Genomic DNA, 25,973 nt, shown 5'->3' on the forward strand with positions numbered 1-25,973 from the left:
TGTGTGTGTGTGTTAGCGGTTGAGAGAATGATGTGTGTGTGTGTGTGTGTGTTAGCGGTTGAGAGAATGATGTGTGTGTTAGTGATTGAGAGAATGATGTGAGTGTTTCTGAGAGGGAGGTTTCAGGAGGTGTTTTCTCCTTACTGCTACGATGACATCCAGATCATTATGCATGCATATTCCTTCCTCCCATTCCTCCAACCAAATCACAGATAGGCCTTTGCCAATATGAGCAAATCAGCCGTTCTATGCCGTATTCTAGTACACAGTGTGGAGTTAAATTCCTTGTGTTGTTCTGAGTAGAGGTGAGAATATCAGTGACATATTTTTGTGTGTAGCACACGTGTATAATGTTTAGAATATGGGAACAAGAGTCGGAGGGAAGGGACTAACAGGACATTAGGCCACTGAAATGTTTTCCGTGTGGTATCGCGAATACTTGGCCTGGTATCGTAAGTAAACTGTTTGTATCGTGACAACCTTTACAAAACATTGTTATAAATGAATGGTACAGTAGAAAAGCAACTATTAATGTAGTATAATAAAGGGAAATGGGGATGATATACTAACATTACATAAAGTAAACATCACAGAGCACTCAGCTCACCAGACGGGCTGTCTCAGCTTTCTCCTCGTCAGCTCCTTGCCTGAAGATGTTCACTGGTGCCATGGATAGGGACGCCTGCAAGACAGCGCAAGGTCTCAGACAACGCAATCTTGCCAGGGTCACACCCCGAAACAAAGCAAACTGGTGAATGCTTGTGTAAAAAGTTAAATGTTTTGACTTGACAATCTCTATGGTAATACATTATGTCAAAGAAATATCCATAATCATGGCAGTGTCAAGATGATGAACATGTGTAAGAAGCCATGAGCTGCTGACATAATTTGACAGGTGATGTGAATGATGCATTGAAATGTCTCAACAAAAAATATTAACATTGTGCCTTATTATCAAACTCAAAAATGTACATTGCCGACCATAGATGCACTTGGATGTTTGAACGGCAGACGGTTGGTAGCATGGGGCTAGGGCTGTAACAAGGACCAGTTGCTGACTCCACCCACTTCTCCTAAGAAACCGCTAGAAGCTTTGTGGCCCAAGCGAACTGCGTTTTGGTAAACGCTATAACTAGCCATGTAGCCTTCATTGTTGTGTCATTGTGCAAGAACATGAAAACGTTGAAATCTGTCGTGTCATGCTACTGTTAGATGGCCAAACCCAACAACTTGCTAGCTAACTACAAATCTAGGGATAATGACGGGAGACAACGTAGCTTAGCTAGTTAGCTCCACCCCTTAGCAAGTTGCTATTTTGTAAAAAATAAAATAATTAACAGTAGAAACGACTTATGTTCATTCAAAGCTTATCCAGTTTAAGGTGAAAATGAATTGTTTCTACATCAGGCTTGATTTTCTGTTTATTTATCACATAATGCCATCCACATAAAATTACCACATGACGCTATTAGCTAACCGGCTAACTAGTTGGCTGCGTCCAGGCCATGTGCTTCCAGTCAATGTTACATCCGTCAGAAATAAAGAAATGAACAAAACCCATATTTATGCAAGATACTGCAAGTTTACGATAATGTTGTTTAAGTCTGTGTAGTTAACGGTTACAATCATGTCGTTAAATAAAATATTTATAAACGGAACAAAGAGGTTCGCTTACCATGATTTCTGTGAGTTGATAGCAGAAGCCGTGCACGCACCGGGAAGGAACAAATAGGAGTGACGCAGCTACGTAAGGACTCGCCCATAGCAAAGGTCCGTTCGATTTTGTGCACCCGGGGGGCAGCGTTCGCACTTTTGGTACAATTTCTCTCCTCTCTACCGATCCGGAATTTAGGATGACCTAAATCAAACCCACCTAATTTAGAGAGTACTGTATTGTGCACATTGTGCGAACTCACTGCACACCCCTCTCTACTCCTTCTCCAATGCAGAATAATTAATATTCAATAACAATTTTTAGACAGTAACCTACTATACTCAGGGTATGAGTAATAGGAATTGATATTCAATAAACCAGTGAATAAGAGAACATTTTGCCAAAATAAGCATAAACGTCATGTTTATACATAATTGCATGTACCCCAAACAAAACACCACTGTCATTCAAACAATTTGGCAATATTTGTAATAGAAAATGTGATAACTAGATTATTGGCCCCAGATGTGACGTTTTCTGCTTTCCTGTTTGCATTTTGTCTAGTTCAGGTCGATCGGTGGAGGAGGTGGTCTGGAAAATGGCTGACGGAGTTGACCACATCGACATCTACGCCGATGTTGAAGAGGATTTCAACCAGGTATGCAAACCGTTACATTTGTTTAAATCCTACAACGTTATAGACATATTTGTGGTTTGCCCTATGATTTATATTCGCTAAAATGCTTATTGAAAGTTAAACCGAGCTATCTGGCGTCCGATGAGACCTGCACAAGCGTTGCCTGTATTCGCCGCAGCGTTTTTGAATTGCAACTACGCAAGAGCTTTTCAAATATTAAAAAAATAGTAACGTGGATGTTGTGTACGTCTTAGTTTTATGTTTGTTGGCTAATGTATACATTTGATAGGTAAATATGTTTCACTTTGCAAGCCAACGTGGTCGTTCCATTGTTAACGACAGAAGCTTGTTTTACTGGAGGCGAAGTGGCGGGGAAGGCCTCGCACAACACACAAAAAAAACGTGGCCTGGTTTGTCGTCGTGCGCTAACATTATATTGGTATTCAACTACCTAGTTACACATTACCGTGTAACTGTTTAGCTAATAGTATAAAACAGTAGGGACTGTTTGCTAATAACGAGTTTTTGTAGTTTGTGTGTCGTTTCCCTCCGGTCGGCGACTGTTTAAAAAAAGGTTGTTGCCCTCTCGGCGTCACTCCCCCTGCTTGCTGGCTAGGCTAAAGTTAGCTATTATGTTGATGTTGCTCGTTTTTTTCTCTCAAAGCAAACAACGTATTCAAGATACCATGTTGCACAAACATGAATCATTTTGTTAAATTTTTATCAACTGCATTTCTAAATCTGATATTTGTTATTTTTCTGTATTTTTGTTAATGCCAAATGGAAATCCTATTCAAATCAAACTTAATTTGTAACATGCGCCGAATACAACAATTGTAGACTTTACCATGAAATGCTTACTTACAAGCCCTTAACCTGACAGTGCAGTTCAAGAAGAGTTACGATGGAAATGCTATTCGTTTTGAGATTAGTTTGATTCTCATTGATCAATCACATAGGACTTGTTATCTCTGGTTGTAAATTTACGACATTTGACCCAGTTCTCACACAAAAATGCAGAAATCTATGGTTTCGCATTTCAGCTTTGTGAAAAGATTGCCAGCTGCACTCTGATGCAGTGTGTGTAGACTGAAGTGTTGTGTATGCAGGGGTTGGTCATACTTGCCGAGTCTTTTCAATGTCCATCTGTGCACTTTAAAGGGATATTTCAAAAATGTTCAAAGTCATAATCTCCAGAGCAGTGTCCATTTGTACTGAACAAATTGTACTGAACAAATCTGCATATTGAAAACATTCATTTGGATGTTTTACTTATCCACATTCTGTGTTGTTGACTCAAAGCAAAGTAACCTGATAGTGTTTGTTAGGACCTCATTAGCACGGGGACTGTCCAAAATATTATACTGTTGGACTGAAAATAACCAGTTTTAGGCAACAAACTGTTACTGTTGAAATGTTGGCTAGATAATGTGGCTCACATTGTTTGGCTATTCAGGTGTGCAATAATGTCTGCATCTTTTGTATTTCATGTCCTGAATATCACAAATTGTGTAACTGCAAAACGGCTAAGACCTCATTCTCCTCTCTGACTGCCACACCTGTTAAAGCATGTTGTTGGGCTCATTCCAGATCGTCTTTGTTGATATCGCTGTAGGACCCAACATTGACACGAAGGAACAAAGAGTTTTAAAGACATTCTGGAGCACAACTATTGATTGACTGACTGTGATGTAAGGTTGACCTATTGTGTTCCTGTGTTCCCACAGGAATCAGACTACCCTGCCCATGACCAGATAGACTTGTATGACGATGTTATCTCTCCTTCGGCAAATAATAACGGAGACGCACCTGAGGACCGGGACTACCTGGACAACCTACCCCCACCTGCTGGCTCCGAGGGGAACAAGAGCACCCCGCCCAACGTAGTTTACACGTACACTGGCAAGAGGATCGCCCTGTACATAGGCAATCTCACATGGGTAGGTTATGGGTTTGGATAAGAGCGTCTGCTGAATAACAAAGATGAATATAAACGGGCCAGTTACTTAGACCCAGATTAAGCTTACTTCCGGAGTTAAAAAGCGTGCTCAGTGGGTCTTTGAGAATTGCCTTTGGACGTGTTTTCTTTAGTCCAGAGATGGGCTTAGTCGGGGTCAGGGACACCAGCCCTTCATGTGCATCAATGATGTAATGGGTCTTGATGTAAAAAAGTGCCTCCCCTTTCCAGTGGACAACAGACGAAGATTTGACAGACGCCATTGGATCAATAGGCATTAAGGATCTGCTGGAGATCAAGTTCTTTGAGAACAGAGCCAACGGCCAGAGTAAAGGGTGAGCTTTCTCCTTGCCTTTCATGATCCCTCATATTACACTCTGACACTCTGAACAGACTGTGTTTTTTGTGGATGACTTTCCTAATACCTTTGAACTACACACAAGGTAGTTAGTTGTACTCTGAGCTTCATTTATTCAATTATTTTTAAAGAGATAAACAGAAAGAAATTCCCAAATAAAAGCCAGAAGGAAAGAGAGAGATGGTGACTTGGTCCCGTTATGCCCTGGTGTGTCCCATTAGGTTTGCCCTGGTGTGTGTGGGCTCAGACGCGTCCTCTAGGAAGCTTCTGGACCTGCTGGCTAAACGGGAGCTACACGGACAGAACCCCATTGTTACCCCCTGCAACAAGCAGTCCCTCAGCCAGTTCGAGATGCAGTCTCGGAAAAGTAGGTGAACCTGCATGCCTCCCACGGGGATGGGCAATTAGAGTTATAGAATAATTATTGTAAATTAGTTATCTGGTTTTTCTGCACGGTTTAATGACAAGGTAGGTCTGATAACCTGGGAAGACCCAAATACGCTGAAGCACACCCAAGTATTTGGGGCTTGAATCTGCCTCTGCTGTCAATGCAGAAATTCCAGATTTTTTTTTCATACATTTGAGTAATAACTACATTTATTTGAATAAATACATTGATTTAGTGAACTAATTAGAGTTTGAGCGCTCAGAACTACCTAATTGGGTGAGCACAATGAGTTGGGGATTTGAATGTTCTCTCCGCCCTCTTCTTTCCCTTTATGCCCAGGTACATCGGGTGGGCAGATGTCCGGCGATGGGAAGGCGGGACCCCCCACCATGGGCCCCCGCGGTGGCTTCCCCATGGGCATGGGTAGGGGCCGAGGCCGCTTCCCTGGCCCTCCTGGCCCTGGAGGAGAGCGCTTCCCTGGGCCCATCGGACCCGGAGGGCCACCGCCACACTTCCCAGGTGAGGACTCTTCCCGCTCCGGCAGTCGGGTCGGTCCGTTCACACGGCTCTCGGCTAAAACCAGGGTGTCTGCTGGTTCTTAAAGCCTGTCTTAAATTGATTTTATAACTCTTAAAGTATCTTAAATTCAGTTTTCAAAGGTCTTAAAAAATGTGACAGAGATGACTACAGTGTTTGTTATATTGTGCTGTTGCTTAATTGTTGACACGTGGCAAAAAAAAAATCTAAACAACGGAACTTCAAATAATACTGGAGGCCACTTTCAAGATGTTGGAGAGAGCTATCCAACCACATGTTTTTAAATCGACTTACTGTTAACCCGTAAGTCTAAGCCGGGGGGTGGGGTTCTACTAAGCTATATGGAATTGTTTTAAGAAGGTCATACCAAGGATCATTTTACTATTCTCGCAACATGCAAGAATTTAAGATTATTCCGAGTTCCAGTTCATATAAGGAAATCAGTCAATTGAAATATATAAATTAGGCCGTAATCTATGGATTTCACATGATTAGGTATCCATTGGTCACAGATACCTAAACAAAATGGGCCTCGGGAACTCGCCATGGTATCTCTGCATTCAAATTGCCATCGATTTAAAATGCAATTGTGTTTGTTGTCCGTATCTTATGCCTGCCCATACCATAACCCACCGCCAACACGGGGCAATCTGTTCACAACGTTGACGCCAGCAAACCGCTCGCCCACACAAAGCCATACACGTGTTCTGCGGTTGTGAGGCCGGTTGGACGCACTGCCAAATTCTCTAAAATGACGTTGAGGGTGGCTTATAGTAGAGAAATTAACGTTCAATTTTCTAGCAACAGCTCTGGTGGAAATTAAACATAAACTTCTCCTTAATGCAACCGCTGTGTCAGATTTCAAAGAAGCTTTACAGCGAAAGCACACCATGCAATAATCTGAGTACAGCGCTCAGCCACCAAAACAAGCCATACAGATACCCGCCATGTTGTGGAGTCAACAAAAGTCAGAAATAATATTATAAATATTCACTTACCTTTGATCTTCATCAGAATGCACTCCCAGGAATCCCAGTTCCACAACAAATGTTCGTTTTGTTCAATAAAGTTCATCTTTATGTCCAAATACCTCCTTTTTGTTCGCGCGTTTAGTTCACCAATGCGCGGACTCTAAGTCCAGACAAAGTCAAAAAAGTTCCATTACAGTTCGTAGAAACATGTCAAACGATGTATATAATCAATCTTTAGGATGTTTTTATCATAAATCTTCAATAATGTTTCAACCGGACAATTCCTTTGTCTTTAGAAAGGAGAGGGAACGGCGCTCGTGCTCACGGCCGCGCGCGATAAACAACTCATAGCTTTCAACTGAGCCACCCACTCTGACTGGTCTTATTCGCTCCCCTTTCACCATAGAAGCCAGTCTTTAGAACAACGTTCAAAAGACTGTTGACATCTAGTGGAAGCCTTAGGAAGTGCAACATGACCCCATTCACACTGTATATTGGATAGGCAATCACTTGGAAAAACTACAAACCTTAGATTTCCCACTTCCTGGTTGGATTTTTCTCAGGTTTTCGCCTGCCATATGAGTTCTGTTATACTTAGACATCATTCAAACAGTTTTAGAAACTTCAAAGTGTTTCCTATCCAAATCTACTAATAATATGCATATTTTAGCTTTTGGGCCTGAGTAGCAGGCAGTTTACTCTGGGCATGCTTTTAATCTGAACGTGAAAATACTGCCTCCTAGCCAGAAGAGGTTTTAATGCAGTCAGCATGCCAATTGCACGCTCCCTCAACTTGAGACATCTGTGGCATTGTGTTTTAGTGGCCTTTTGCCCCCGGTGTTATGATCATGCTGTTTAATCAGTTTCTTGATATGCCACACCTGTCCAGTGGATGGATTATCTTGGAAAACAAGAAATACTCACTAACAGGGATGTAAACAAATTTGAGAGAAATATATATTTTTTTAGTTTATGAAACATGGGACCTACAATTTACGTGTTGCGTTTTATATTTTAGTTAAGTGTATTTGCTTTTGAATTTTAAGACCACTTGAAGTATCAAAATATATAGCAACATTTTGGGGGGATTAACGTTTTTATTTGGCCTTACTGCTATTAGTTTAATGCAAACGCATTGAATACGATTCACTGCATGGAACAATAGATAGTAGTAGACTCCCAAACTCTAAAGGAAGTTTGTTCTGATGTCTGTCCTATAACATTTAGCTCCTTATTTTTGGCACTAAACAGTCTAGTCTCTGTCATTCTAATCCCAGTCTAAACTGAGGGGGTCTACTAAACTATATGAAATTGTTTTAAGAAGGTATTACCAAGGATTAATTTTGCTCTTTTAATATTTTTTTATCTAAAATAATTTGAACATTTGGCCGTACTGTTATTAGCCCATACAAATGCACTGATTAAAACTAGGACAGCCTCAGGTTATTGTGAGTGTAACAATTATTTCTCAACTGTCAATACAGATGAAATAACACCACTTTACAGAGTATGTCATTGAGATGATGTCACAGCAGAGTGGGCCAATAACACCACTTTACAGAGTATGTCATTGAGATGATGTCACAGCAGAGTGGGCCAATAACACCACATTACAGAGTATGTCATTGAGATGATGTCACAGTGGAGCGGAGTGGGCCAATAACACCACTTTACAGAGTATGTCATTGAGATGATGTCACAGTGGAGCGGAGTGGGCCAATAACACCACTTTACAGAGTATGTCATTGAGATGATGTCACAGTGGAGCGGAGTGGGCCAATAACACCACTTTACAGAGTATGTCATTGAGATGATGTCACAGTGGAGCGGAGTGGGCCAATAACACCACTTTACAGAGTATGTCATTGAGATGATGTCACAGTGGAGCGGAGTGGGCCATTCCGTAGCTTATATAGGTCTACCGATGGAGAGTTTCTGTAGGACATTACATTTACTGTTAAATCAATTGCATGGCTATCTAACAGCAATATCATATTTAGAGTTAGCGAATCTAGCTAATGTGTTTTGAGTTCCTCCTTCCTCAGGTGGTGAATAGCCTAGGCCAATGGGTACAAAAAACATTCAGGCTAATTAATCTCTAAAGATCCAAATGTATATCTGATTATTCTGGATCCTATTTTGACATGTTGCACATGAAAATATAACCATCATGCCGTTCCCTGAACAAATAGATGAAATGGCCAACTTATTTTATGTCTGTCTTGGTACTGGAAAAACAGCCAGTCCTAAAAAAGACTACTTTTTGCCAACATGGGCTCATTTCTGGAGGGGAATGTTAGCAGCTGTGGCAGACCTCAAAATAACTATTAAATAGCGTTCCAAGTGGCATTAAAAAGGTTGTTTAAGTCTTAAATTCAACTAAATGGAACCGGCAGATACCCTGAAAAACAGTACACCGGAAAGGAAGCCCATTTTAATTGGTTAAATTTAAACCGTGCCCTGACTACAACCAATGAAATGGCTTCCTTGCTGGTGTACTGTTTCTGCTGTAAGCGGTGTGAATGGATCTTCCACTGACAGCCAGGCCAGTACTGTTGCTGTTATGCACTGAACTGAAGATGGGTCCTCCTGTCTGTGTATTATCCTGTCTTCCACGTGAGCGTATGTGGAAAGGATTGGACGCACCAACTACCATCTCTCTACACATTTGTCCGTTTCAATACAGTCTGACTGTTCTCTGTCCCCTTGCTTTCAGAAGTTGAGTGAAGTACTTGGATTGGGGGGGGGGGGGGGGGTCTTCAACATTTGTTTTATCCAGTTTTGCCCCTGTCTTTACCCCCCTTCAGATAAAAAAAAACTCACCTTCTTTTTGCTTTGGCAACTTCTTCCTGTGTTGCTAGCTGCGCTGCTGCCATTGGCCGAATGGCCAGTGAGGTCACTGTGGCACCAGCCTTGTTGTGATTGTGTTTTTCTCCCACTAGGGTCGGGGATGAGGCCACCTGAACTCATTAACCATAGACACCAAGAAGGCCACCTGATGGATATGAATTTCAATTGCTTCCCGCCGGGACGTGATGGGAATTGGCGACCCAGAGGTGAAATGCCTCGACTCCTGTTGACAACAGTGCTAGGGTTGGCAAATTTCCCCAAATCTTCCCAAAAATCCCAGATTTTCCATAAATCTCAGTTGGAGGATTTATGTAATCCGCAGGGAATTTACTGCGATGGAATCTTCCAACCTGGAATTTTGGGGAATTTTGGTCATGTTTTGGATTTTTGCAACCCTTCAGTGCTAATGTACTAAATAAGAATGATTACCCCTCTCCCCCTTTTACATGTTCTCTTTATTAAGGCCTCTGTCTGTGGAGTCCTGGGCTGACTGACTGGCTGGCTGACCAAGCCTCTTTATTAAGGCCTGTCTCTCTGTCTATGGAGTCCTGGGCTGACTGACTGGCTGGCTGACCAAGCCTCTTTATTAAGGCCTCTGTCTGTGGAGTCCTGGGCTGACTGACTGGCTGGCTGACCAAGCCTCTTTATTAAGGCCTCTGTCTGTGGAGTCCTGGGCTGACTGACTGGCTGGCTGACCAAGCCTCTTTATTAAGGCCTCTGTCTGTGGAGTCCTGGGCTGACTGACTGGCTGGCTGACCAAGCCTCTTTATTAAGGCCTCTGTCTGTGGAGTCCTGGGCTGACTGACTGGCTGGCTGACCAAGCCTCTTTATTAAGGCCTGTCTCTCTGTCTATGGAGTCCTGGGCTGACTGACTGGCTGGCTGACCAAGCCTCTTTATTAAGGCCTGTCTCTGTCTGTGGAGTCCTGGGCTGACTGACTGGCTGGCTGACCAAGCCTCTTTATTAAGGCCTGTCTCTGTCTGTGGAGTCCTGGGCTGACTGACTGGCTGGCTGACCAAGCCTCTTTATTAAGGCCTGTCTCTCTGTCTGTGGAGTCCTGGGCTGACTGACTGACTGGCTGACCAAGCCTCTTTATTAAGGCCTGTCTCTCTGTCTGTGGAGTCCTGGGCTGACTGACTGGCTGGCTGACCAAGCCTCTTTATTAAGGCCTGTCTCTCTGTCTGTGGAGTCCTGGGCTGACTGGCTGACCAAGCCTCTTTATTAAGGCCTCTGTCTGTGGAGTCCTGGGCTGACTGACTGGCTGGCTGACCAAGCCTCTTTATTAAGGCCTCTGTCTGTGGAGTCCTGGGCTGACTGACTGGCTGGCTGACCAAGCCTCTTTATTAAGGCCTGTCTCTCTGTCTATGGAGTCCTGGGCTGACTGACTGGCTGGCTGACCAAGCCTCTTTATTAAGGCCTCTGTCTGTGGAGTCCTGGGCTGACTGACTGGCTGGCTGACCAAGCCTCTTTATTAAGGCCTGTCTCTCTGTCTATGGAGTCCTGGGCTGACTGACTGGCTGGCTGACCAAGCCTCTTTATTAAGGCCTGTCTCTCTGTCTATGGAGTCCTGGGCTGACTGACTGACTGGCTGACCAAGCCTCTTTATTAAGGCCTGTCTCTCTGTCTATGGAGTCCTGGGCTGACTGACTGTCTGGCTGGCTGACCAAGCCTCTTTATTAAGGCCTGTCTCTCTGTCTATGGAGTCCTGGGCTGACTGACTGGCTGGCTGACCAAGCCTCTTTATTAAGGCCTGTCTCTCTGTCTATGGAGTCCTGGGCTGACTGACTGGCTGGCTGACCAAGCCTCTTTATTAAGGCCTGTCTCTCTGTCTATGGAGTCCTGGGCTGACTGACTGACTGGCTGACCAAGCCTCTTTATTAAGGCCTGTCTCTCTGTCTATGGAGTCCTGGGCTGACTGACTGTCTGGCTGGCTGACCAAGCCTCTTTATTAAGGCCTGTCTCTCTGTCTATGGAGTCCTGGGCTGACTGACTGGCTGGCTGACCAAGCCTCTTTATTAAGGCCTCTGTCTATGGAGTCCTGGGCTGACTGACTGACTGGCTGACCAAGCCTCTTCTCCCCCTCTCACACTATAAGTCCTGGTTTATTGATCATTCTGTCTTAACTGTCAATCTTTATATGCTGTGTTGCTTGTTCTGTTTCTATTGCTGTTCTGACAGAGTGGCTGTCCAGCACTCCTGAAGCTAGACAACACAATGAGTATAGAAGGGGTGTCTTGGATGGCTGACCTCTTACCATCCAGACCAGTCAGTCCTGCCTGCTCCATACCAAGCTGGTCTTTCCAGCCATCCAGACCAGTCTGTCCTGTCTGCTCCATACCAAGATGGTCTTTCCAGCCATCCAGACCAGTCTGTCCTGTCTGCTCCATACCAAGATGGTCTTTCCAGCCATCCAGACCAGTCAGTCCTGCCTGCTCCATACCAAGCTGGTCTTTCCAGCCATCCAGACCAGTCTGTCCTGTCTGCTCCATACCAAGCTGGTCTTTCCAGCCATCCAGACCAGTCAGTCCTGTCTGCTCCATACCAAGCTGGTCTTTCCAGCCATCCAGACCAGTCTGTCCTGTCTGCTCCATACCAAGCTGGTCTTTCCAGCCATCCAGACCAGTCAGTCAGTCCTGCCTGCTCCATACCAAGCTGGCCTTTCCAGCCATCCAGACCAGTCAGTCCTGTCTGCTCCATACCAAGCTGGTCTTTCTAGCCATCCAGACCAGTCTGTCCTGTCTGCTCCATACCAAGCTGGTCTTTCCAGCCATCCAGACCAGTCAGTCCTGCCTGCTCCATACCAAGCTGGTCTTTCCAGCCATCCAGACCAGTCAGTCCTGTCTGCTCCATACCAAGCTGGTCTTTCCAGCCATCCAGACCAGTCAGTCCTGTCTGCTCCATACCAAGCTGGTCTTTCCAGCCATCCAGACCAGTCAGTCCTGTCTGCTCCATACCAAGCTGGTCTTTCCAGCCATCCAGACCAGTCAGTCCTGCCTGCTCCATACCAAGCTGGTCTTTCCAGCCATCCAGACCAGTCAGTCCTGCCTGCTCCATACCAAGCTGGTCTTTCCAGCCATCCAGACCAGTCAGTCCTGCCTGCTCCATACCAAGCTGGTCTTTCCAGCCATCCAGACCAGTCAGTCCTGTCTGCTCCATACCAAGCTGGTCTTTCCAGCCATCCAGACCAGTCAGTCCTGCCTGCTCCATACCAAGCTGGTCTTTCCAGCCATCCAGACCAGTCAGTCCTGCCTGCTCCATACCAAGCTGGTCTTTCCAGCCATCCAGACCAGTCTGTCCTGTCTGCTCCATACCAAGCTGGTCTTTCCAGCCATCCAGACCAGTCAGTCCTGTCTGCTCCATACCAAGCTGGTCTTTCCAGCCATCCAGACCAGTCTGTCCTGTCTGCTCCATACCAAGCTGGTCTTTCCAGCCATCCAGACCAGTCAGTCAGTCCTGCCTGCTCCATACCAAGCTGGTCTTTCCAGCCATCCAGACCAGTCAGTCCTGTCTGCTCCATACCAAGCTGGTCTTTCTAGCCATCCAGACCAGTCTGTCCTGTCTGCTCCATACCAAGCTGGTCTTTCCAGCCATCCAGACCAGTCAGTCCTGCCTGCTCCATACCAAGCTGGTCTTTCCAGCCATCCAGACCAGTCAGTCCTGTCTGCTCCATACCAAGCTGGTCTTTCCAGCCATCCAGACCAGTCAGTCCTGCCTGCTCCATACCAAGCTGGTCTTTCCAGCCATCCAGACCAGTCAGTCCTGCCTGCTCCATACCAAGCTGGTCTTTCCAGCCATCCAGACCAGTCAGTCCTGTCTGCTCCATACCAAGCTGGTCTTTCCAGCCATCCAGACCAGTCAGTCCTGCCTGCTCCATACCAAGCTGGTCTTTCCAGCCATCCAGACCAGTCAGTCCTGCCTGCTCCATACCAAGCTGGTCTTTCCAGCCATCCAGACCAGTCAGTCCTGCCTGCTCCATACCAAGCTGGTCTTTCCAGCCATCCAGACCAGTCAGTCCTGCCTGCTCCATACCAAGCTGGTCTTTCCAGCCATCCAGACCAGTCAGTCCTGCCTGCTCCATACCAAGCTGGTCTTTCCAGCCATCCAGACCAGTCAGTCCTGCCTGCTCCATACCAAGCTGGTCTTTCCAGCCATCCAGACCAGTCAGTCCTGCCTGCTCCATACCAAGCTGGTCTTTCCAGCCATCCAGACCAGTCAGTCCTGCCTGCTCCATACCAAGCTGGTCTTTCCAGCCATCCAGACCAGTCAGTCCTGCCTGCTCCATACCAAGCTGGTCTTTCCAGCCATCCAGACCAGTCAGTCCTGCCTGCTCCATACCAAGCTGGTCTTTCCAGCCATCCAGACTTGTCTGTCCTGATACTCGGCCTACTGGTTCTTGGCTTTCATTGCTAATATCTGGCAAAATCTAAAATGTTGGTCTCGCTAAATCTTTAATTTTGATTCACAGGACACCAAAGGTGGGTTGCACCAACATGGTATAAATTAATCTCGGATTAGAGCTAATCTAGGGTTATAATTAATCTAGGGTTATAATTAATCTCGGCCCGTTACAGCATGTTCCATAACGTCATCATTCGTCCCAAGGCTGGGCATATCACAAGCCCTAATTCAATTGTTGTACAAATTGGGAACGTAAATAGCCTACTAATAATGAGTTAAATTATTATAAAACTCAACAGGATTCAAACTGTCTCTAATTTATACTCTGAGGAACTGTCGTTTTGGTCTCTCCACAGTAGATATGCTGCCATTTTATCAGTTAAACCACCTCAAGTGGCATCTCCAATCTTACTTTTTTTTTTATGATTTAATTTAACTAGGATTAATTTAAAACCGAGGTTTAAAATTTGGTGCAACAAGATGAGTAGAAAAACATTGATTTAACCCAGTTTAAGAGTTGATGCAGCCCAGCCCTTGTGTCAAACAGTCAGAGAGATGTAAATGTGGTCCTTCACGTTGTACAACGTCAGAATTCACGGCTTCTGTTTGAATCCTTTGTGTGTTGCTAAGCTTTAACTTTGATCCCACTAAGTCAAGGTGGCCGCCAAGGCAGTGACTGAAACATAGAGGATCACACATTATCCACATCTTCTCACCAACACGTCATGCAACTTAAAATGTCACAATTCCTATCCAGAAGTCATCAAACCCAAGCTAAGACATTTGCTGCAGTACTTGAGTTCCCTGTTTGTGGTCTCTGGATTCCAAGAACTGCTCGGTGCCCTCTACTGACACTGGGAACTGCTCGGTGCCCTCTACTGACACGGGGAACTGCTCGGTGCCCTCTACTGACACGGGGAACTGCTCGGTGCCCTCTACTGACACGGGGAACTGCTCGGTGCCCTCTACTGACACTGGGAACTGCTCGGTGCCCTCTACTGACACTGGGAACTGCTCGGTGCCCTCTACTGACACTGGGAACTGCTCGGTGCCCTCTACTGACACTGGGAACTGCTCGGTGCCCTCTACTGACACTGGGACACCACAATGGTTTAATTTGCTTTCAAACAGTTGGTAGTGAATCCAAACTCAAGACGGTTCTGTTTTGTGTTTCTGTGTTCCAGGCGGTATGCAGGGCCCACCTCGACCCCCTCTTGGGCCTCTAGGTCCCCCTGGTCCCCTAGGCCCCCCTCCCCCAGGACAGGGCCTCCCCCCTCCCATGCAAGGCCCCCCCAACCGTGGCGACCGCCCCCCACCCCCGGTCATGTTCCCCGGCCAGTTCGGCCAGCCCCCCATGGGTCCTCTCCCCCCTGGCCCTCCCCCACACGGCTTCGGCCCTCCTCTTGGCCCCCCACCCCCCCAACAGGGCCCCCCACCCCCTGGTCATTTCCCTCCTCGCCCCCCTGGTCCCCTTGGACCGCCTCTGGCCCTCGCTCCCCCACCACACATGACCGGGCCCCGACCTGGAGGTCCCCCACCGGCACCCCATGTCAACCCAGCGTTCTTCCCTCCTCCTGGGGGTCCTAACAACATGGGGGGCCCTCCTGGAGGAGACGGCAGGGGCCCCAACGGGCCCAACGACCCCTATGGACGGCCACCTCCATATGACCGGGGTGACTTCGGACCCGCCGGCAGGTAATATAACCCAACGGGATCATGACATCACGTACTGCCAGTTCTACAGAAAGTCAGTTGTTTCCCTCCTCCTCCTCCTCTTCTTCATTGGTTCTGTTCCAACCTCCTTTACTGTACTCTAGATGATGGTTCGTGTTTGAAGAAAACTGATCTATTGAATGTCAGATACTGCCAGTTTTAGTCAGAATTTATTTCAGTATGTAGAACAGCTGTGGTAGAAGCAACACAAGGAAATAATCCGACACCTTGTAATTATAGCACTGTCAGGTTCCCTTGGCAACAGTCCGTCATCGTGTGTGTTTGTGTGGGGGCGTCTTTTAAAAGGGGGGTCTTTTACCTTGGGTATTTTGACTAAGAAGCGTGGTTTCTTTAGTGACCCTCCTGAATCTCCCTTCCTCCCTCCCTCCCTCCCTCCTCTGGCTGCCTACAGTAACCAGCGTCCCCCGCTAATCTGTGAGTTTGACCTCAGGGCCCCCCTGCCCCGCGGCTGCCCAGACCCCTGGATTAACGAGGGGTTGGTCGATCTGAAAAATGGCGGCCAGCACTTGCACAATGCGAGTGACCCAGGGTTAGTAGAAATACTGCCAGACCGCTGAAGGAACATTAGGAACTAGCTTCCCCTGTAATGACCTGGTGCCTGGCTTTGTTGCATTTTGAGAGTGGATGCTTGTTGTGGTTGATGGATTGGCCGAGCTACGATTTTGATAAGCGTTAGTAAACTGTGTGGTGTGTTGTTGTGTATTTCCTTAGATTAGCTAGTTATCAGTGGTGTTAATTCCCACAGGCTTGGATAACGTGGTTTGCATCTGCTGTGTAGTTTTTAGTTGTCCATTAACTGTGTGTGTTCCTTGACTCGTCTGATTGTCTCACCCCTCTGTTTTTCTCAATCTCTCTGGCTCTTGATCAATTTCTCGGTTTTCTTGCAACCTCGCAAAATTCATTGGCGGAGAACAGCCATGGTCCCTCCCCTCTGACCTTCTCCTCCAATGACTTTTGAGAAGGCGAGGAGTTAGGAAAGACCCATTGGAAAAAAATTGCGTTTCCTTCCTCTTAAACGTCCTCTTTCCTGTATCTGGTGGTTCTGAGTTTGTCGTTGAGTTTGAATACTTTTTTGTTTGTTGGATATTGACGCTGTCTCCTTCCTGCTTGTCTCTGTCCCAGGGAGATGGAGTCGGCGAGGACACCGCTGAGCGAGGCAGAGTTTGAGGAGATCATGAACCGGAACAGAGCCATCTCCAGTAGTGCCATCTCTAGGGCGGTGTCAGATGCTAGCGCTGGTATGGATCATGCCCTAAACACACACCTCACAAGTACTACAACACACTACAGAGGGGCTGAACACACACACACACACACACACACTTTATGTGCTGCTTGTAGATTGTATTGCGTACTTTCACAAGTGACCCTTATCTAAGTGTCTGAGCTATACCCTGTGATGTTAATGTCTTCCTTTCTCCATTAGCTGACTATGGCAGTGCCATAGAGACTCTGGTGACGGCCATCTCTCTGATCAAGCAGTCTAAGGTGTCTGCTGACGACCGCTGTAAAGTTCTCATCAGCTCTCTACAGGACTGTCTCCACGGCATCGAGAACAAGTCCTACGGCTCTGCCTCCAGGTAAATACAACCTCTTCCTCGTTCTCCTGTGGTTCCTGTTGGGGGGGGGGTCAGTTCCATTTCAATTCAGGGAGCACACAGAAATTCGAAATCTTCTTGAATTTTAAAATGGTTTACTTTCTGAATTGACTGGAATTCTAAGGGAATTTAGAGATTTATTTTGTAAATTATTATTATAATTTAAAAAAATTGACTCCAACCCTGGTTGTTATAATAGACAACTGAGAGAAGTGATATGAATGAATTGAAGGTGTCTGATAATTCAGGGTGATGTTCAGTACCTGCTAGTCATTATGCTTATATTCCTGTATTATTCTGTTGTTATTGACTAGGAATGGTGTTGATCTGTTTTTACCAACTTTAGTGGAATGTACTTATTATAAAACGCTCTGGGTAATATTGTCTTAAATGTAACTGATTGACAGATTTAAAGTGTTACTGACAGTTGTATTGGTGACGTCATTGTTTATGATATTATTGATGGTTTTGGCCGATGGACAGACATGCTTTGGCGGTTGGTTAAGAGTTTGATGTATGAATGTAAGTTCTGCCCCCAAAAGACGCGAGAGGTCGAGGGAGCGTGACCACAGCCGATCCCGGGAGAAGAGCCGGCGCCACAAGTCCCGTAGCCGCGACCGCCACGAGGACTACTACCGCGAACGCAGCCGGGAGAGAGAACGGCACCGCGGGGAAAGAGAACGTGAACGCGAACGTGACCGTGAGAGGGAGTACCGACATCGTTAGTGGAGGTGTGTATGCCCGTTCAAACTCCTCACCCGTAACGGTCTCACCACTCTTCTCCCTCAGCTTAATGCAGGCCACGGGCCAGGTCGCTACGGCCCACAACAAGAGGCCCAGAGCGGGACATGACGCGCCCTACGGAGCCTACGGTAGGTGGAGGTGGTAGGTAAGACATTGTTCCATCACCTGTAGTCTTGACCAGTACGGACTCATTGCTGCTATGTGTGTATTTATATAATTTGTCTGAAACTTGTTGTAGGTTTTGACTGTATTTTACTTTCATCCTTTGAACGTTGACTGTGTCGTCAGGCTTCTACTGCATGTGTGTTGTAGGGGAGGTTTTACATGTAAGCCCTGCTAAGCTTGAAAATGTTTTAAATCTCTGAAGTTGAAAAAGTACTTTATATGACCAATGATCAACACCTGTGAAAGGTTGTAAAATATTCTAATTGTTTATTGAAGGGTTTCTCTGACACTGATGCCACAATGTGCCAAGAAATGATTAGTGTACATTTTGCCGTTGTCAAGGTTGAAATCTGTGACTGTACAACTTAAGGGGGTTGTATGAGTTGTTTTGTAGGCCACCAAAATGATGAACAAACTGTAGGTGGTTCTGAGTCTTATTAACTTGAGGTAATGGTTACATGCAAATTTAAAATGTCTAAACTATTTTAAAACCACTGTCAGTTCTCTAACCTATAGTATAAGTCTAAGGTATGGTTTTAGGGATAAAAAAAATTGAAGGATTTTGGTATATCGTCTGTGAACTTGAACAAATGTCTTTGCCATATTTTTTATTTTATCGCGCTGAAATTGATGGTCTTGGAACAAAATCATTTTGTTATTGTTTTTGTATAATTAATGGCATTGCTATCAAGCTGGTAAAATGTTTTGTCTATATTAATTAATTAACGGTCAACAAGAATGTGGTAACTAGGTAACTAGTTCGCTATGTCTCCTGTAGCAGAGTTGGTCTTCACTCTAAAGCCCCATTTTTGTAAAACAGACCATTTTGAGTGTTGCTACTGCTCTTGGTACTGTTAACACAAGATTAACACGGTTTTTACCTTTTACATATATAATTTCTTTATGTGCCATTTTTTATTTTGTTGAGTATGTTCCCTAACGTTGAAGGATTGAGTTCCAAAAAATGTTGGCTCAGGTTTTGATCCATTTTGTATACCTTGATGGTAACATAGGGTTATACATGATGTTATATTTATATACATACTTCATGGCAATGTAGGGCCCTATAAAATCCACGTTGTGGAGAACGAGGACAGAACCACAGAATCCAGACATTAAAACAAGAATTAATCAATATTCAATAATGTTAATAGGAAATCAACTAAAGGGAATTGAAGCTAGTGGGGCGTCGACTAAATGTGTTGAAGCTAGTGGGACGTCGACTAAATGTGTTGAAGCTAGTGGGGCGTCGACTAAATGGTGTTGAAGCTAGTGGGACGTCGACTAAATGGTGTTGAAGCTAGTGGGGCGTCGACTAAATGGTGTTGAAGGTAGTGGGACGTCGACTAAATGGTGTTGAAGCTAGTGGGACGTCGACTAAATGGTGTTGAAGCTAGTGGGACGTCGACTAAATGGTGTTGAAGCTAGTGGGACGTCGACTAAATGGTGTTGAAGCTAGTGGGACGTCGACTAAATGGTGTTGAAGCTAGTGGGACGTCGACTAAATGGTGTTGAAGCTAGTGGGACGTCGACTAAATGGTGTTGAAGCTAGTGGGACGTCGACTAAATGGTGTTGAAGCTAGTGGGACGTCGACTAAATGGTGTTGAAGCTAGTGGGACGTCGACTAAATGGTGTTGAAGCTAGTGGGACGTCGACTAAATGGTGTTGAAGCTAGTGGGACGTCGACTAAATGGTGTTGAAGCTAGTGGGACGTCGACTAAATGGTGTTGAAGCTAGTGGGACGTCGACTAAATGGTGTTGAAGCTAGTGGGACGTCGACTAAATGGTGTTGAAGCTAGTGGGGCGTCGACTAAATGGTGTTGAAGCTAGTGGGACGTCGACTAAATGGTGTTGAAGCTAGTGGGACGTCGACTAAATGGTGTTGAAGCTAGTGGGGCGTCGACTAAATGTATCCAAGATTATCATAAAATATGAATGAAATGCATCAGTGGTTCTTATTTTTCTTTTAACTTTCTGAAGATGAAACGTCACAGGAATGTCTGTCTGTGTGTCCGCGATTGTCCACCACTTTTGTTAAGCCGTTAGCGATGATGCTAATATAATGACAACAGTCTTCTGGTAGATGGGAAGGTTTTCCCATAAACCTTCTCGGTTAAACATAGGCTTCTCTGTAGTTAACATTTACATGGCAGAATGGTATCAGGATTATTTGCATAAATCCGCTGGCCATTTGTTTAGCAAACTCTGCAATTACATGAGTGCTACAGAAACATCGCTAACCAAACAGGGACGCTTGCTGGTGCACAGTTGAATTAAAGGGTAACTACACCCAAAAATTACAAATGTTGGTCTCCTGAAGTTTAAACATGGTTGTGTACTTAGAACATCCAATATATATAAAACGGAATTAGGCAGGGGGAAAAATTGATTTTATAGGGCCCTAGCAATGTCTGTTGGCCTGTAAATTTTAGGTCAATTTGATTACTTTTCATCCCTTAATACTGGGCATCACATTGTGCTGATCCTGTAAACAAATAAGAAAACGACAGAAATATTTTTGCAAGAGGTACAGTACTTGAAAAGATGCTGAAATTATCAATCAATACAGGTACATCACTTATCTGATATTTCAATGAGTACTAAAGAATGATCACTATTGTCCACAATTCAATGGCAGCCATTTTGTTAATGTGGATATTTTAGGTTTCAAATGGTTCACCTATTTGAAGTGGATCTCAAGATTTCACTGTCGGTTGTGTTGTTTTTAGGCTGTAGTTTTGAAATAGACGGCCAGACAATTTTGACATGGTACCTTGGCAAATATCTTGTAGGAATTGAAGGTGAATGGGTGTTTCACTGAAATGGCATAGTCAAGAAAATAATGTTGTATTTGTCCTATTTTTAAATGGGTTGATGCTCACTCAAATTTTAATGTTGACGTTGTAAATCCCAATAGTGATTTGAATGTATACCCCAAAATCTGATTGTATTACCGTTTACTTATATATAGTATTTTGTATTGGATTGGTTGGTTTGCTGATTAGGGACTCCATGCTTGCATTAAATGGGATAACTCCTTTGAATGTACATGTTCGATTAAGTAACTTCTCTGTATTTTTTCCCCCCATTATTAAACGGCAATAGCATTTTGTTAAATTATTCAAATAAATGTAATACTTTTAATAATACAACTGATAAATCATTCTAAAAAATCTTAGTTTTTGGTCATTACTTTTTAAATCACAAGGGAACAAACCTAGGAGGGGTTACTTTATTATCCTGTACAGTCCTGTTTGTCTCACTTCACGGTAAAAGGAAATGCTTTGATCTATGCTTTACTACCTGTCAATCTATGTTCACAGATCTCAACATTGTTTCATTTAGCGTTGGGATTATATGTGCCCATTACAGGGAAGAAATGACTAGCTATTTTTCCAATTTGTCTATAGGTGTCAGTGATGTTTTGCAGGCATGGAGAAAGCAGCCCTGATTTCCTGATAACATATTTCTGCTGCTGTTATAACTGTTCCTCTCTCTCTCTGGTGTCTTCATCCTTCAAAACTACACATCATGTGGTTCTTGCAACTCTCATTGGTGTCCACAACATCTCAAGAAGGTTCATTTTGATGAATGTTCAACCACTTTAAACTCTTTCAATGTCTCCTGCAGAAATAGACTGCAGGAAGTTAGTACCAGGTCTTTTGAGAGAGAAACTTGCAACTGGTCACATTCTTTAATCCATTAGTTATAATTATAATATATTTTTAGTGTTGTGAGAACATGTCTTGATGATGCTGTGGTTCCTTTGAGATGCTCAATGGATCTGAAATGATTGTGCGGAGGGTGATGGGACATCTGTTCAATGAAATGTTGGTAGTATTAACTTTTTAAATGTGATATTGCCCAACTATGCACCATGTAAATACACTCATTGAGCCGTACCTGGCTTCAATTTAAGTTGCATAAAAATGATATTGATTAACAATTAAACTAATAATTACTACTAGGCTATTAACTATAGTTTATTTTTAATGGAAATTGTCATTGACAACCAAAACGTACAGCATATTCCTTTACCTGGTGTATGAGTTTGGAAAATGTCTGGGGTGATCTATGAACTGAAATATTAACGAATGGTTATGTGGTTTGCAATTCCAATGAATTGTCAGTGTAATGTAGATCCTGTGCTTGCCAGGCTCTAGCTTTGAGAGGTGTGTTTCAGACTGCTGATATGAGTGTAGGGATACGAGTGTTTTTATACATTCATCCTGATGTAATGCTACTATTCCTCTATGTAAATCTGACCATGTTTGTCCTCTGCTTTTCCCAGTGCTCCCGGCCCAGTTTATCCCCCCCCCCCCCCCCCAAATGTTATCTAATTGGATTTCACCTGTCGGATAGGTTTAAATGCATAGCTGTAGAATGACTAGAACGAGGTTCTGCATTCAAGTCAATGAATCGTCTGTTCTATTTATTATTTCTATGTGTTTAAATCCTATCCAATAGGTGAAAAACTATGCCCTTCGTCACCTCTTAGAATAGGGGACCAATCCCAAACCGGCCGCTTGGACCTTTTGGTCTTATGGACTTGTTGAAAATCTGAGAGGATTTGATAGGTGGAATTCTCACATTACTTCCACCTATCAGAGGACAAGGTAGACTTAATACCTTATTGCGTCCTTCTGTGAAATCCTCTAAAGATATTGAGAAGTATGTACGGTCTAAGGGTTGGGATTGAGCCTTCTGTAGACACCATCTTGTGCCCATGCACTTTCAGATTAGATTATAACATGTTTTGTGAGCACCCACAACAGGTTTATCCTATCCACACAAATTGATTGTAAACCTTCTCTGAAATGAGTTGAGTACTTAGCGCATGACACATTTGAAAACATACTAAATTCAGATCTCAACGGTATAGCAGGGTCAGCCATTGTGGGCACTACGTTGTTCTTACTCACTGTAATGTGGAATCACTCTCTGACAAGTTGACTACCATTAGAAAGAGCAGTACCTGCATGTGTTTTGTGTCCTCTGTGTGTGTGTGTGCTGTAAAATTAGAGGGGGTGTATGACACAAACAACAAACTGTATATTGTTGGGCTGCCCCAAACCAAACTCCACCCTTCGTTTTCACACATTTCAGCCCACGGAAGAGGACAGGGACGAGGACGCCTCGTCACAACCAGCAGGCCCTACTTCAGGATCGCCTTGTCAACTAGTCCCCCCCCTCTGTCTGTGTCTCCATGGTTACCAGGGGACTGACTACCTGGGATTCGCTCACAGCTGTGTAAGGCTATAAGTAGTGTTCTTTAAAATCATACTCATGGTATAAAAACTACTCCACAGCTATTTTTATTTTACTGACATTTTTATTTGATGTGAACGAAAAAATTATTACCTACCTGTGTTGACCGGCTTCTTCAAGCTTTGCGAAAATAACAAATTACTACATTTGCCTGCTCTATTCCAAAACGGACAACTTTTGACTGCTATAATGTGTACATTTTGTCAGGTTAGAGTTGATTTTACAGGGAGTTTTTTTTTGTTTGGTTCATTTCCTCTCGTGCCCCTCCCTACTTTTCTCGTTAGGATAATGTTTGTAAATGTCTCTGCTTTGAATATTAAAATAGATTCTGTGTTGTAATAAACTGTTTACTGGGGTTTTGACACTTAATAATAATTTACATGTGTACGTTGTTGCCTGCATACATTTTTCATGTTGAATTTTACGAAATAGTTGTTTTAAATTGACTCTCACTTAAGTTGCCAAGTTGTGCTCTTATTGGCCAAATGAAGCACAGTTGACCAATAGGTTGTATTTGTCCTGATGCCCAGAAGGAGTGAAATCTGACTGAATTTAGCGTAGCTACTTTTGAATTGAATGATCATGTGACAGATATTTTAATCTTTGACTTATTAGTTTGTTCTAAAAGTTCTACTTAAAATGTGGCTACTTGTTTGGCGAACATTTGTTTTTAGTAGCCGTATACTACTGTATGCCATTTGAATACCAAAAGTGAAAATCAATGTCTTGGCTAACTGATGGCGAACTGATTTTAGAGGTATTCGGGACTTGATTATATTGGGCAAAACTTTAGTTTTATTATTTTTTTTATTTCTTGATTATTATTTTTTCATTCATGTTACCAGGAAGTTCATTCCAAGGGTTCATTACCCTAATATTGACACAAGTAGAACAAATTATTCACTTAAATGGAATTATTTTAGTGATAGATAAAACTTCACAGATCTGGACAATACTACTACTGTGAACAGAATTAGTCCCTTGTCTGCAAACGTGTGCTCTGATTGGCTGGCTGATGTACTGCACTGATTTCTTATTGAGTTGCTTGTCTCACTGGTTTAGGCCAGTGAGGGTTGTGGTAGCCTGGTCCCAGATCTGTATATATTTTGGCTGAGTCTTGACTCGTTGTCCTGCCTACATTGAATGGCAATAACAATGCTAGCCAGAGTAGTTGGCTAAAACGCATACAGACCTGAGCGGTGTACTACGAAGCAGGACCAACGCGTTAGCCAGCTAATTTGCTTAAATATTCTGAATTAACTTTTAGATTTTTTTTGGAATGGAAGCTTGACTCAACCAAAAACACGTCTAAGTTCAGCTTTCTTAATGAACCAGAAAGTCAAATGTTATTTCTGGTTGTTTATCAACGTTAGCTGTCTAATGCGTGGATCCTGTTTTGTAGGATACCCTTCTGGGACCAGGCCAAGGGGCTGGGTTTAGTAAATGGTTGATTACAGTAGTAATGAGGGTCTGGGACAAGGCTGAGGGTCTAGGTGTCGTAAATGGATGGGGATTACAGTAAGAAGAGTATTTAAGTGAGGTGTCCATTTTGTAAAGCATGAGAGCACAATCCTTCCCTGGCTTCTCAGGGTCTGTGCACGGACTGGTCTGCCAGATTGAATTAACTGATATTGATGCCTGTTTTAAGGCGGTAATACCTACCTCTCTACTCCCATGTATTTTCTAAATGGCCCTGAGACTTAGTGGTGCTCTCCTGCTTGCATTGCCACGCTAAAAGATATTTGGGTTATTGTGGCATGAATCATTCACTGAAACCACTGCTTCAGTCAACTTAACATTTTTTAAATATTACTGGTTAGACTTTACATCCAACTATTGGCACAAAAATATCTCCCAAGTTTTTAATCAATATTGCCCACTAGCTACAAAGAGCATTTTGAGGACTTTACAATGTGTTTGACATGGAATGTTATTGGATGGAACTAGTAAAGTTCTCCTTCAGGTAAAGTTAGCATGACGGACACTTCGTTTTTTATACGTGGGACTTTTGTATTGTATAAATGCACTGAGGTATTGAATATGTTGTAAAGCATTCATAATGCTCTATGTAGCTATTATACCATGTTTATTGTGCTAATGGATAGGTTATGAATGCTTTGTTACCTATTCGCAGATCATTGCGAATTGCTTTCTAGCCCAACGTCTTTTCAAACCGGTTGAATATTTGAATAGAGCTGATTTGAAACTGGTTTGATACGTCATTACTGTACATATATACGCAGTCGACAAGTGTTACCCATACTCAATTAGTGTTGTCATTTTGTACATATAATAATGCATCCATCTTAGATATTACCTTGAAATAGTTTTTACAAACAGATCCAAGGTTTTTACCTGATCAGTTTATCGGACGTTGTCAGGAAGTTGAACTTTAAGGGGCACTGTCTTGTTTTGAGTGTTTTTCAATAAACTAGTTTTCTTCGTCTTTGACGTCGGGTCTTCGTGAACCATTAGGCCAAATATTACTGTCCCTGACATTGCTGATTTGGTTTAATCAAATGTACACTTAATCAATAGAATGCAATGTATATAAAGGATGGAATAAGACCGTAGGATATTACTGAGGTCTGTGTAGTTTTTTTTTTCTGTTTTGTGAAAATATTGTACTGGTCTAATTTCATCAACAAAACTTAAAACATTTTTTTTCCTCAGGTATGATTGACACGATAAAAAAGGGAAACTAGTTATAGGCC

The 25,973-nt window shown here is 43.7% G+C and overlaps 2 protein-coding genes across 5 annotated transcripts in view; one reads left to right on the forward strand and one right to left on the reverse strand.

Annotated features, from left to right (window-relative positions):
* Positions 1 to 1,807, reverse strand: part of cct2 (chaperonin containing TCP1, subunit 2 (beta)) — a 50,708-nt gene extending 48,901 nt beyond the window's left edge. The window contains exons 1-2 of the mRNA XM_071331802.1: positions 1,676 to 1,807; positions 608 to 682 (exon numbers count right to left, since the gene is read on the reverse strand). Coding sequence (XP_071187903.1) covers positions 608 to 682; positions 1,676 to 1,678 — 78 coding nt within the window. The 5' untranslated portion in view covers positions 1,679 to 1,807. The remainder of the gene's footprint in view (positions 1 to 607; positions 683 to 1,675) is intronic.
* A 356-nt stretch (positions 1,808 to 2,163) lies between these two features.
* Positions 2,164 to 25,710, forward strand: LOC139533623 (cleavage and polyadenylation specificity factor subunit 6-like). Of its 4 annotated transcripts, none has more exons than XM_071331797.1 (12): positions 2,164 to 2,312; positions 4,019 to 4,231; positions 4,480 to 4,583; positions 4,828 to 4,973; positions 5,334 to 5,513; positions 9,445 to 9,558; positions 14,934 to 15,444; positions 15,875 to 16,012; positions 16,606 to 16,721; positions 16,910 to 17,063; positions 17,609 to 17,812; positions 23,098 to 25,710. In XM_071331797.1, exons 1-11 carry the CDS (start codon positions 2,253 to 2,255, stop codon positions 17,805 to 17,807), a joined length of 1,935 nt encoding a protein of 644 aa, XP_071187898.1. In that variant the 5' UTR covers positions 2,164 to 2,252; the 3' UTR covers positions 17,808 to 17,812; positions 23,098 to 25,710. The 4 variants fall into 4 exon arrangements, with proteins under 4 accessions (XP_071187898.1, XP_071187899.1, XP_071187900.1 ...); XM_071331798.1 differs by having other exon boundaries at positions 17,624 to 17,812; XM_071331799.1 differs by lacking the exon at positions 15,875 to 16,012.
* The last annotated feature ends 263 nt before the right edge of the window (positions 25,711 to 25,973 follow it).

Source organism: Salvelinus alpinus, chromosome 11 (genome assembly GCF_045679555.1).
Source record: "Salvelinus alpinus chromosome 11, SLU_Salpinus.1, whole genome shotgun sequence".
Taxonomy (NCBI): Eukaryota; Metazoa; Chordata; class Actinopteri; order Salmoniformes; family Salmonidae; genus Salvelinus; species Salvelinus alpinus.